A 13,326-nucleotide genomic window follows, 5' to 3' on the forward strand; every position below is an offset into this window, starting at 1 on the left:
AGCCCCGGGCTGTGGGGAGGGCCTGCATCAGTGTCCCACGGACCTGGGTACTCACAATTGAGGCCAGGTCCGTCTCTGGCGGGATACAGCAGTGTCGCCTGGTTGGTCGCTGCTTGCGGCGAATCTTCCGCCTCCATGGGTAATGCGTAGGGGGATTAACCCCGGCGGCTATCGGCCCAGGTGGGCTCAATACTAGGTGTGTTGCCGCTTGTTGGGTGTTTGTGCCCGAGGGTGGCGCACTGACCTCCTCTCTGCTCTTCCTTCCTCCCTTCACTCTGCTTTGGGTTGCTGCTTTGCTTCGGGCCTCCAGTTGTGCCCAGAAATGGGCGAAGATTGCATCTAGTCGCAGCCTCGTGTGATCGAGTGCTGTGCTTCCAGCAGGCGCTTCATGTTGCCTCTGGTGCTCAAAGTTGGGAGACCCATCCGCCATCTTGAGAGGAACCTCGTGGTTTGCATCCCAGTGGAGGTCGTCGCTTTAGGTAGGTGGGTTGCGTGGAGCCGATCAGCGGGGACCGGGATATCCCCCGCCGGTCCAGAGGGGGGGGGAGGCTCGGGTTGCGTGTTGCTGCTGCAGGTACAGAACCGGGTGAGCGGCTGTCTCACTTCGATTCGTTCCGGCGCAGGCCGCAAGCCTTGGACTGGGTTGTTCAGGGTCCAGGGAGCTTATGTGGGGTATCGGCGTGGAGTGCAGTGTCCCCCGATTGCAATTATCGCTGTTAGCTGCCTGGGTATTGCGAGTAATAGGGTTTTTTGCCCCAAAATCTGCTGCCAGTCGTGGGAGCTCCAGCCAGGCACGTCTGCTCTGCTCGGCAGTTAAGCTCCGCCCCCCCCCCCCCCCCCCAGTATTTTTCCATCACTTTATATTTAGCAGTCTTCTGAAATGGAAATTTCTGTGAAAACTGGTGGAATATACTATGAAGAAAACAGTCACGATTTACATCATTTTAATTAATATGATTAAAATGAAACAATACTTTTCAGAACACTTTGATAAATATCTGCTATTGAATCCGTGATCATATGGATCAGATTAATTGAGTTTACTAATTACAGTACTTTCGTTCTATGAACCCTAGCAGATCAGACATTACAGGGGATGAAAATTAAGGCATTGAAAAAGCCTGCCTCGTTTTGTGCTAATATGATAGACAACTGACTTTCCATTATGCGGAACAGCATAAACTGGTGAGAAGGGCCTGCTGAGCAACTCCAGATTCAGTAAAACTGATCCCCATTACAAGGTGAGAAAGTATAGCCGGAGTGCAGTGTTCCTATGGCTGATGCCCACAGCTGACCTTTATGTGATATGATTACCAATCTATCCATTTTATATTGCTGCTGTGTCCAGTTTGTGTGGATGGTATGAATGACTCAATTAGGGTTATTATTATTATTATTATTATTATTACTGTTGTGTATATAGCGCATGCATATTCCGTAGCGCTTTACAATATTATCAAAGGGGGAGATTTAACAATAAATGAGATAATTACAAAAGCTTACAGGAACGATAGGTTGAAAAGGACCCTGCTCAAACGAGCTCACAGTCTATAGGAGGTGGGGCATAAAACACAACAGGACAGGAGGTAGCAATCAAACAAGGTGGAGTGAAGCTGAGCTGGAGGAGAGTGTAAAGTGCTGCCCTTTAGGAGAGAGCAAGAGACATGTATTGGAGGTAGAGGTTAGTCTGGGAGGCCATAAGCTTTCTTAAATAGATGGGTTTTGAGGCACTTTTTTTAAAAGATTGAAGACTAGGGGAGAGTGTGATGGGAGCCGCCCACGATAAGTCCTGCATGCGTATGTTGGCCTTACGGGTGCGAGCAGCGGACAGGAGAAGGTCGCGGAGAGACCGAGAAGGGGCATACCTATGGATCTGTTAAGAGATATAGGAGGGGCTAGAATTGGTCAGTGCTTTATAGGTGTGGATTAGTACCTTGAATTGACTCCTATAGGATACAGGAAGCCAATGTAAGGACTGACAGAGGTGTGAGAGGAAAATCAGTCTGGCGGCAGCATTTATTACAGACTGTAGTGGGGCAGTACGACTTGTAGGAAGACCAATTAAGAGAGAGTTACAATAATCAATGCAAGAGATTACTAGAGCATTGACAAAGTCCTTGGTAGCATCTTGTGTAAGAACGGGGCGGATGCGGGCTATGTTTTTAAGGTGGAATCTACAGGATTCACAGGGTTATTCACTAAAGTGTGAATTATTGGGATTTTAAAGTAAATTTGAAATCTGAGGCCATAATACAATATGTTTCAGAATGTTAGATACACCCATATATTTTAACTAGAAATGTAGGGGGTTGGGGGTGTTAAAACAACCTCCACCATAGGTACAGTAAACATCAGCTAATGTCTATTGGGGATATAACATGTGTGGCTATAGGGGATGTGGTATGTGTTTAGAGAATGTAGTGTATGTGTGTTTGGGGAATTCAGTGTTAAGGGGATGCTCTGTATGATTATGGGATTCAGTGTATGTGAATGTGGGGGGGAAGGGTATAGAAGCTGTGTTCTGGGGGGGAGGAGAGCAGCATTTTATTTTTTTTAACTTTGATGTTTCCTTCCTCTCTACTTTAGAGGCTCCTGCTTGTGCCTCTGCATGTACTTATTGTAGGCTCTGGCATTGTGCAGCATCGGAGCATTGCTGTGGTAAACCACATCAATGCTCTGACAGGCAGGGCTTGCGAGAGAGGGAGTTAGGATCCGGCAGAGGTGTTTTCTACCAAATAAAATGTTATAATAATACTACAAATATAAAATTTACATTGAATATTAATGGAATTACCAACAATTCACTTTTCTTGAATTAACCCACTATGACATCATTCTATTGTAGAAACTCTGCACATTGGGAGAGCACAGTGAACACCTGCAATATCTTTAAAATATTAAAAATTGAAATGAAAGTATAAATAACTTGTTTGAGCCGTAATAAGTGAAGGCATTCAGCGGCAGGGAGCTCTTTGTATTTTCAGTTGTTTTTACATAATTAGTGATATTTCCTCTCTCCAATCAGCTGAGGATATCCTGAAAATAATCAGTGTTTGGCTTGGTTTCCCTGATGATTAGCACAAAAAAGCCATCAATGAAGATAAAATGAAGGACTTTAGAATGGCTGTATATATGGCTTACTTGGAGGGAAAAAAAATCTTTTAGTTGTCAATGTACAGTAATGCATGTTTTCTAATCTGCCTCTTCTGAAAGGAAAAATTAGGTCCAAGACAAATGTAAAATTTAAAATCTAACCATGTCTCATCAACCAGGCCAGACCCATCTTAGTTAGGTATTTCAATAATTTATTTTGCAGTTCCTTTTATATCACTGCAACCCTTACATATAATACATCATTCTACACTATACAGTTGTATCAGTGACACCTGCCTACCTGTTAAGAGTGTGAACTGGTGTTCTAGTTTCAATGATGGAATGAGACTTTGTGGTAGTATATGCAGGATATAACATCATTTAGGTAAAAGTAAATTGTGCAACCTGCCCCTATTTGGCTTGCCTCTTTTTATTTTCCGTATTGCATTCCTCTCACCACAGTGAGTTATGACATCAGAACAAGATGGGGGTTGAGGGCAGATCCTGGAGTAAGGGTCAGTGCAAGGATTTGTGGCTACACAGGCAAAGATGCATTCCCCCCTCCCCCCACAACCCCTGAAGAATAAAAATGTGTATTTACCTGTGTTTCTTCACACCCCCTTTTGAATTTCTTACCCTCTTTAGCGTATTTTATCCTCCCTTTACTATATCTTACACCCTCTTGTGTGCCTCTTACTACTCCACTTGTGAATCTCTTCAGGGGCTGAAAGGGAGGGACAGGGGCTGAGAGCGTGGCAGGGGCTGAGAGGGGGAACAAGAGCTGAGGGCTGTAGAGGGGGGACAAGAGCTGAGAAGGCAAGGACAGGAGCTGTAGAGGGTGTGACAAAAGCTGTATAGGAGGGGACAGCTGCTGTAGATGGGGGCACAGCTGCTGTAGAGGGGGGGCACAGGTGCATAGAGGAGTGCACAAGGACTGTGATGGTGCTGCTTTAAAAAAACAAATTGGAGAAAAAAAATAGAAAATATATTCCCCCCTCCCTAAAGCTTACCTTGGGTCAGGGAGGGGTGGGACAGGATCTGGAGCCTGCAGCCAGTAAAGTCGGCTGGCCTCTCCTGATGATGTCAGGAGAAGGGGGTGTAACTTCCACTGTTCTTCTCCCAGACTCCTCAGCGGACATGGGAGAAGAGCAGGGGAAGTCACACCCCGTCTTCCTGACATCATCAGGAGAGGCCAGCCGACTTCATTAGCTGCAGGCTGAAGGGACAGTGAAGTAATTTGAAAAATCAGAGTCCCAAGCAAGGGATTCAGATTTTTGCGCCCCCCTGATTTGGTGCCCTAAGGCCACAGCCTATGCGTCCTTATGGACGTGTCGGCCCTGTCTATTATCGCCATACATAGAACTGTGTGGGAAAGCTTTCACATGGACAGAATGGCTCTGCTTTGGGCTAGGGCAGTGAGAACATGTTTAACCCCTTCAGGACGAGGACGGTTCAGGACCGTCATCTGCATTTTTGCGTTGCCGACCGGTGACAGTCCTGAACCGTCCTAACGATCCAATGTACTTACCCGATCGCCGTCGTTCCCCTGACGGTGATCGGCGTTGGTCCCATTGTGGGGAGACTGCCTGCAGTCCAGACAGTCTCCCCGCAACAGATTAGGACCCCTGGGGCCATGTGATCGCTCAACAGAGCGATCACATGGTCACAATAGGTGTCCATGTTTCTGCCTGCAGGGGGACTGTCTGTGCTGACAGGCAGTCTCCCTGCTAGTGTAAAATCCTAAAAAAATGTAAGTTAAAGTTAATGAAATTTTTTTTTTTATGTGTGTATATATATATGATATATAGACATATATTATATATATAATATATGTCTATATATCATATATATAATGTCATACTAAGTGTATTTTTATATTAATATGTACTTATATTAATATAAAAATGCACGTATAATTAAATTACACACGTATATATATATATATAATAACTATATATATTGTATATAAATATTATTATAAAATACAAATAAGTAATTTAAATTAAATAAAAACATGTAAAAATAATACAAATTTTAAAAAATATATCTATATGAAATTCTATTCTAACTGTATTTTGATAGTAATATATATATATATATATATGTGTTTATATCAAAATACACTTAGAATGAAATTGTATATATCTATGTATATATAAATAAATAAAAAATAATATGAAATAAACATATGTCCTTATACAAAATTACATAAATAATTATATAAATATACACGTAGACTTCAAATATATAATTCTGCATATATATTTAAATTCTATGTGCGTGTTTATGTAATATTTTTACATAATTAAGTAATTTTATTGATTGCAATTTGAGGGACCTGCCTGCCAACCCAGGCCGAAAGTCCAGAGAATTTAATTTGCTAGCACTATATTTTACACTGTAACTTTCTATGATACCCTAAAACCTGTACATGGGGGGTACTGTTTTACGCGGGAGACTTCGCTGAACACAAATATTAGTGATTCAAAACAGATCACAGCGATGATCTTGTCAGTGAAAGTGACTTTTTTTTGCATTTTTTACACACAAACAGCACTTTTACTGATGATATAATTGTTCATTTTCCTGATTTGAAACACTAATATTTGTGTTCAGCAAAGTCTCCCGAGTATAACAGTACCCCCCATGTACAGGTTTGATAGCGTTTTTGAAAGTTACAGGGTCAAATATATGGGTCAAATATTTTTACATTGAGAATGGCCAGGTTGGTTACGTTGCCTTTTAGAGCGTATGGTAGCCCAGGAATGAGACAACCCAAAGTATTGCAAATGGGGTATGTCCAGTCTTTTTTAGTAGCCACTTAGTCACAAACACTGGCCCAAATTAGTGTTCAATTTAGTTTTTTTACTTTAAACAAATATGAACGCTAACTTTGGCCAGTGTTTTTGATTAAGTGGCTACTAAAAAAGACTGGACATACCCCATATTGAATACCCTGGGTTGTCTACTTTAAAAAAAATATGTACATGTGGGGTGTTATTCAGAGATTTATGACAGATAATAGTGTTACAATGTCACTATTGATACATTTTTAAAAATGTATGTTTTGAAACCGCAATATCCTACTTGTACCTATAGCCCTATAACTTGCAAAAAAAAGTATGTAAACACTGGGTATTTTTAAACAACATTTTGAATCTATTTAGCAGTTTTTTCATTTGCTTTTGTAGATGAGTAAAATATTTTTCAAGTAAAAGTCAAAAAACATGTATTTTTTTCAATTTTTTATCATATTTTTTTTTATTAAATTACATGCGATTATATAAATAATGGTATGTAAAGAAAGCCCCTTTTGTCCTGAAAAAAACAATATATAATTTGTATGGGAACAGTAAATGAGAGAGCGGAAAATGACAGCTAAGCACAAACACCACAAAAGTGTAAAAAGAGGCCTGGTCGCAAATGTACAACATCGCAAAAACAGTCCAGTCCCCCTTAAGGGGTTAATGATACACATTGTTACAAAGTATGAGGTCTCAACTCTGGACTGGCCTGCCTTTTCCAACAGTTATTACATTATATAAAAAAAATATATCCCCATGTATCCTTATATTACAAACCTCCTGAATATCAATAGACTGGTTTGTGTGTCCTAAGACACATTAGATTGTATTGTAGTTTAGTTTGTGTTTTCCAGGTATGGTTACATGAAATTGTGTTTTTGTAATCTTATCAAAGACTTATTTTTTGCTTAAGATCTTAAGCACTGGTGCTAGCAAAATAGAACCTGTGTATTTTCCTAACTCAATTCTGAAGACATGTTAAATCATGTTTCTTACCATCCCACCATTATATAACATATAGCTCTTATAATTACATGCTGTTCTTTCACGCTGGTCTAAGGTTGTCAGATCTGCCGTTTTGAGGAACACTATTGGTTTTCCATTCTGTCACAGGGCTTTAAAGTGCTGCCTATTAGGTAGGCTGTGGAATATGTTGCGGCTATATAAATGATAATAATGTAAAATTATTGAACTACCAATGTGAAATAACTCAAATTATTACTTTGAAACTTCAAAGTTGAAATCGTCACTTGCCTTTCTTTATGAGAAAGTATGAATTGCTCATATATATATATATATATTAATTCTGCACTATATGGACAAAGTATTGGGACACACCTCTTCATTTAGTCTAGTTTTAGTCGACAATCTCCAGCAGATATAAAATCTAATGGTTTTAGTTAAAGCCACTATCTGTCTCTTTTGCCCCTTCCCCAGCCTCTCTGTATGTCTCTTTCTGTCTCCCCTCAGCCTCTCATCTCCCCAATGTGTCGTATTCCCCAGCCCCCATGTGTCTCACCTTCTCCCTCCATGCCCCTCTATGTGCTCATTTCTCCCCAGTCACTCAATGTGTTTAATTCCCCCAGCCCCCTCATGAGTCTTATTCCCTCAGCCACCTCATGTGTCTCATTCTCCTAGCCCCCTCGTGTGTCTGTCTTACAGCCCTCTTGTGTGTTTCATTTTTACAGCCCCCTTGTGTGTCTCATTTTTTACAGCCCCCTTGTGTGTCTCATTCTTACAGCCCCCTTGTGTGTCTCATTCCCCCAGCCCCCACATGATTTTTTTTTCCTCAGGTCACACATATGTCTCATTTCCTCTCCTCCCTCTCCCATCTGTCTTACCCGCAAGTGTTAATTTTCTTTTTAAAGTCACAAAAACAAGCAAGTATATTCACACTGTCAACCTTTTGGAAAGATGGTCCCGTATAATGTACAAGAATAGAAATTAAGCATGGGAGGAAATTAACATTGAGGAATAGTATTCCCCTGCTGGCTAATGCAGGACTGGCACTGTCCAAGGGTGCCTTCACGGACCGGAGGGGAGATCAGAGATCTACCTTCGCGCTCCGCAGGCACCGTGCAGGTAGCCGGCAGGGGAGGGCGTGAGAGAGGACCGGGAGCTCAGCCTGCAGCTCCTCAGGGGCCTTCTCTCGTGAGCATGTAGCGTTGCCGCGGTTACCATGGCAACACTCTGGATCTCCCAAGAGTAAACTCTAGCCCTGGAGCTGCCTGCTAGAGTTCACTCTCACCATTGGGATCACCAGGGATTCCCCACCGGACCACAAGGGATCGAGAACTGATCCTCCTCCTTCCTCAGTAAAGGCAAGAAGGCAGGGGGAACATACATTTATTGATTTTTATTTTTTGAAATTATAAAAAAGCCACCCTCCTCACCACACATTCACACACATGCCCCCCCCCCAACCATTCATACATACACACTGCCCCCCCTATACACACATACACTTTCCCCACACACACATACACTGCCCCATACTCACAATGCCCCCCCACACACATACATTCACACACAGTGCCCCATACACCCCCCCCCCCACACACACACACACTGAACTTTTCACACACACTTCACCCCTCACACACACCACTGCTCCTATGCCCTGCTACAACCTCAAATCTCAGCAGACCACAGGTAAGTTGTCAAACTGTTCTTAAACAGGCTCTGGATCCACCACTGAATAGAGGTCTCTGTTTGGATGGATAAAAATGAGACAAAAGGTTATGGCTCTAACTGAATTGGAGAAGTTTTACAAATCTGCTATTTTTGTCTAGGATTTTTCTCATTTGCAGAAATTCTGAATTTGCTGAATAACTGCATGAATGCCCAGGACTTTAGCCAGATACCCCAATCTGAAATTATATTGTAGTAGATTGTCATGACAGACAAGTACATTTGGCTACCACTTTAGTCCCTTGGGCAAGTAGATATTTTTTTAAACATATCCACACCCCAGTGATTGTACATTGATAAACAAGAGTACTGTAGTTCTATAGGAGAAACAAAACCAACAACAAGATGCTAATTTAACCTCAGAAGACAATATCCAGTTATTGCTAGGCATGTTATGTAAAATACTCTTCTTTTGAATATATGAGTGAAAGAATGTAAAGTAGAAATGGAAAAGCTGGGCTTTGTTTTTAATATTTAGTACTCAGAAACTTTTTTGAATATCAGTAAAATATTTAAAAGAAATAAATAAGTTCTGTCCTCACTATCCAAGCTCATACTCTGAATTCATAATGTATGCAACCCCAACCTGTGCAGAGGATATTTTTACATTTCGGTACATTCGCAGGGTTGCTGCAGGGTGTAACCAGAGTTACGAGCAGGAAATCGCATAGTACCAACTCATATCCTGGCCCTTAATAAACACAGGAATTCCCCTCACTCATTTAAATTTTTCCTGTTTCCTAACTCATTAGAGAGCCTAGTTTTTCAATATTGAAACACCTGTTCAAGTGGTTATTTGACAGAACATTTTATTTTCATTTTCAATACATTATCTGACAAAATGATGTACACCATGGATTTTAGTGTTTCAGCAATTGATTGAGTTGGCACAAATGTCTTTGGCAATTATCAATTTTTGAATGATAGCTATCACTGGAACTTATACTGATGATAGCCATTGAGATGTTGGTTCAACTTACCCATAGAGGCACATGTTATGCCAGCAGGTCTTCCAGTATCTAGGTAATTATTTCCTTCAGTAAGTGTATAAAACATAAATTGAATATTGAAATATGCCACGCCAGATTGGAGATATTTTAGAAATCTGCTCACAGCTTCATAGACATGCCGCTAATGGTAAAATATAAACTAGCTCTTCTGTATCAATATGTGCTGCCAATGACAAAACTGATATATATTCAAAAATAGGAGCCAGTATGATAGACATGAAATGATTTTAAAAGGTCCTTATCATGGATTGTTCACTATTTGTGGTGGATGATGTCCTAGTAGTCTGTCCCTGGTCATCAGGATATTATAACAGATATATTTGATTAGACAGAGGCAGAACATACAGTCAGCTGACAAACCATGAATGGAGTTATAGTACTACAATCAGCTAGGGGTCAGAGTAAAACTTAGGCACCGCCCTCATTAGCTTCTCAATGCAGGACTTAGCTTATTGGCTGAGTACGATCACCTATCTCTCTACTGCTTGCTGAGAGCATAACTCTCTCAGCCAATGAGACAACATTAAAGGTCGGAGCGGAGAAGTAGTGGGTATGGCAGAGAGCTACTGATTAGCATAACATTAATATCCGTTATAAAACCAGGAAAAGGTGGGAATGGATGGTGAGCTGATTCGGTGGTGCAATGGGCCACTTGATTGGATTTGCCCCCCCCCAGGCCTGAGACCGCCAGTCCTACCTACCCTGGTTGAGGCTCTCGCTGTGTGGATCTCCCTTCCTCTTTCCCCATTCCCTATTATGTGTACAGCCATGTAGGCTTTTTAAAGGGGCTTTTCTTTTCTCTGACTGTCCCTTTACATATAGTTAATAAAATTGTGTTCTTGATATTTTTATTATTTTTTCTTTATTATAAGGGACCTTTTTGTGCATTTGGGGCTTCAGAGCTTATTGGACATGTATGTGTTTGTTTGTACTTGATATTGAGGGTTATTCCCTCCTTAGGTTCCTTCAGCATGCCATTAAGTCCCCTGTGTGGACTAAGTTCTCTAAGCTCACACTTTCTCTTAGAAAAGTGCAAGGACAAGGAGGAGTTCATGGACATTTAATAATGACTTTCCTATGCGCAACCAGGATTATTGCAACACAGTACCAAAAGTTACTCTCATTTACATTCATTATAGTAAGCGCATTCATTGTCATTCAGGATGCATCTAGTTATTCTATTTTACACATCTCTACTCACAAACTCACTCAAGGTAAAAAAAAAAACTTACCCTTTTGACACGATATCTTGTGGGTCTTGTTTGCTTTGTATGAGGTTTTATCCACATAATATCACCTTCACCTCTGAGATTCAGAAATCCTCACCTAGTCTCCTCATCCAGGATCCTTCCAGCAGGCAATGATTCCATATTCCCAGTACAGCTACTTCTGTAGTGAGAGAGCCTTTATGATGTCATTTACTGATTGTAACAATGTGCATGAAGTCATCTGCTGTATGTGATATGAAGTGATATGAATAGCTATATGGCTAAAACAGTAAATACATTTTTATCAGTAAATTTTATTAGAACTGGCATTGTTAGTGAATGTGTGATCATAGCATGTTGAATGATACTCTTAATTATTTAGAACAGCAACTTCCTTTAACATGACACCATCCAGATGATGGACATTTTAAATGCCAGACTCAGGAGTACAATAGATCATTTTAATTTGGAAGATAGGTGCTAGTGTTTAAAATCAGTTGTATTAACAGCACGCACATAACCTTTTGATAAATCTGCCCCATTGTGTTTAATAAGCTTTTGTGGCATGTGGCCATCTAGGGCGTAAATAGAACCTGTTATGCCAAAGCCTCCTTGATGAAGCTAAGATACACTTCCTGTCGGTTGTGGCCCAAATAGTTGCCATCTCATAAAGATATCTATAGTATGTATACTTAGTGGATGATATCCTATAAATTTCATTATTTCAGTGGATGATCTCATGTAAATTTCATTATTTCAGTGGATGATATATAATTTTCATTTCAAAATAACAGCAGATCATCATCTACAATTATATTAACTTCTGTGATACTTTTCTAGACTTAAGTCTTGCAAAGCATCATGGGAGTCGTATTTCTATAACAGCTGGGAACTTACCTTACCTGCATTACCCTCACTATATGACAGGGAAAGCATCACAGTACCAGGACAGCATCAAAGTAGTTGTACTTATACAATAGTCCAGGGTATACTTTTTGAATCATGTCCTCAAATTACCAAGGGGTGATCTAGTTTTAGAACAGTAAATCATTACCTGTCATTTTACTTTTCAGCTCAACTACTGATGCTGCTGTGGTGTCTCTGGTACGTGAAGTTCTGAACACAGTTGGACATTGACAGATGGCTAAACAAATCCAGCAGGAGTCGACTTTTCATGAAATGGATCACATCTTATCTTCATTTGAAGTCTTTTACACATTCTCAGAATATAATACTGGGACATGTATAATCTGTTGATTGCTGCAAATGTATATTTTTCTATAAGAAAAAATCTCAGAACTGTTTCTACCCTGTGTCTCATTTACACGGACGTTGTGATATGTAAATCCTTAAAGATGCTGTTCTACATACTGTGCAAAATGTAACATTTTTATACAAAATGTAGTATTAGGGACATCATTACTGTTCTAGTTCAGTTCCCAAATCCTGCCCAGAAAATAATTAATCACCCTATGTGTGTATCTCTCTGGACCAGATTAGTTATAGCTGGTTGTTGTGTGACACAAGGAAAATAGACTAATAGGTTTAATAGCTTTGTTGCTATGGTAGCAGAAATAAAAGATTCATTTGTTTCTATGTTGTTTATATTTGTGTAAAATTATCAAGGAAAAGAATAAAGCAAATCTCTTGAACAGTCTTTGTTTAATGCATTACAGTGCTCTGTTTATTGTTTAGTTGGAGCAGCACCTTTAATTCTTTGGATGATATTGTGTGCTTGTTGTATTTGTAACACTATTAAAGGAACAAAGGAAAGAGGAAGGGCAATGCCAGACGCTGGAACAGAGACTTTGGGGTTAAACTGTTCGTGAATGGTTTAACCCCTAAGGGTAATGAACCTCCTCGCACCATAAAAAACTTAATTTCAATGAAGTTGTTATGGTGCCCAAATTGCTCCTGTAATGGGACACTCATTGCTGCAGCTGATACTCCAATCCTACCCCACACCACCACAATGTTACAGTGTTATGGAAATAATGAATGCAAACAAAATTGTCTTCTTAAAAATAAGAAATACAAATACTCTAACAGGATTATTCCCGAAAATGAGAATTCAAAGTGAATTTCAAATTTAAGGCCAAAATAGCTGAACTGGAACAATTCTCTAAGTCGGTTATGCTTCCAAATCTGCTACTTTTGCATTAAATTTAGAATGTACCTTAATTTCTCACTTTACTGAATAACCCTGTAAATTTATTTTGTTTCTGTAGATCTGCAGGAACCAAGATGAAGCCAATCTCAACCCTCCATACCTTACCAACTGGCCTCTATTTAATCAGTAGGCCTGGTTTTGGGACTCTGTCTTGCTTTTGTGGGTAAAAGTGAGACATCAGAAATCAGCAGCGGAACTACTGCCAGTGTAGCCACAAGGCCTGCACACTGAAGGGTCCCATGCAGTTAGGATCATCCCATGGGTATGTGTAATCAGAAGCAAAGTCGGGCTCTGCGGCCATTTAGCAGTACGACCGTGCCCCTTTCATTACTGCATCCTGGAAGGATTAG

General features: G+C 40.3%; 1 protein-coding gene across 1 annotated transcript in view; it reads left to right on the forward strand.

Annotated features, from left to right (window-relative positions):
- ULK4 (unc-51 like kinase 4) overlaps positions 1 to 12,463 on the forward strand; it is a 953,247-nt gene extending 940,784 nt beyond the window's left edge. The window contains exon 36 of the mRNA XM_063452087.1: positions 11,880 to 12,463. Coding sequence (XP_063308157.1) covers positions 11,880 to 11,943 — 64 coding nt within the window. The 3' untranslated portion in view covers positions 11,944 to 12,463. The remainder of the gene's footprint in view (positions 1 to 11,879) is intronic.
- The last annotated feature ends 863 nt before the right edge of the window (positions 12,464 to 13,326 follow it).

The sequence above is a fragment of the Pelobates fuscus genome, chromosome 4 (genome assembly GCF_036172605.1).
Source record: "Pelobates fuscus isolate aPelFus1 chromosome 4, aPelFus1.pri, whole genome shotgun sequence".
Lineage (NCBI taxonomy): Eukaryota > Metazoa > Chordata > Amphibia > Anura > Pelobatidae > Pelobates > Pelobates fuscus.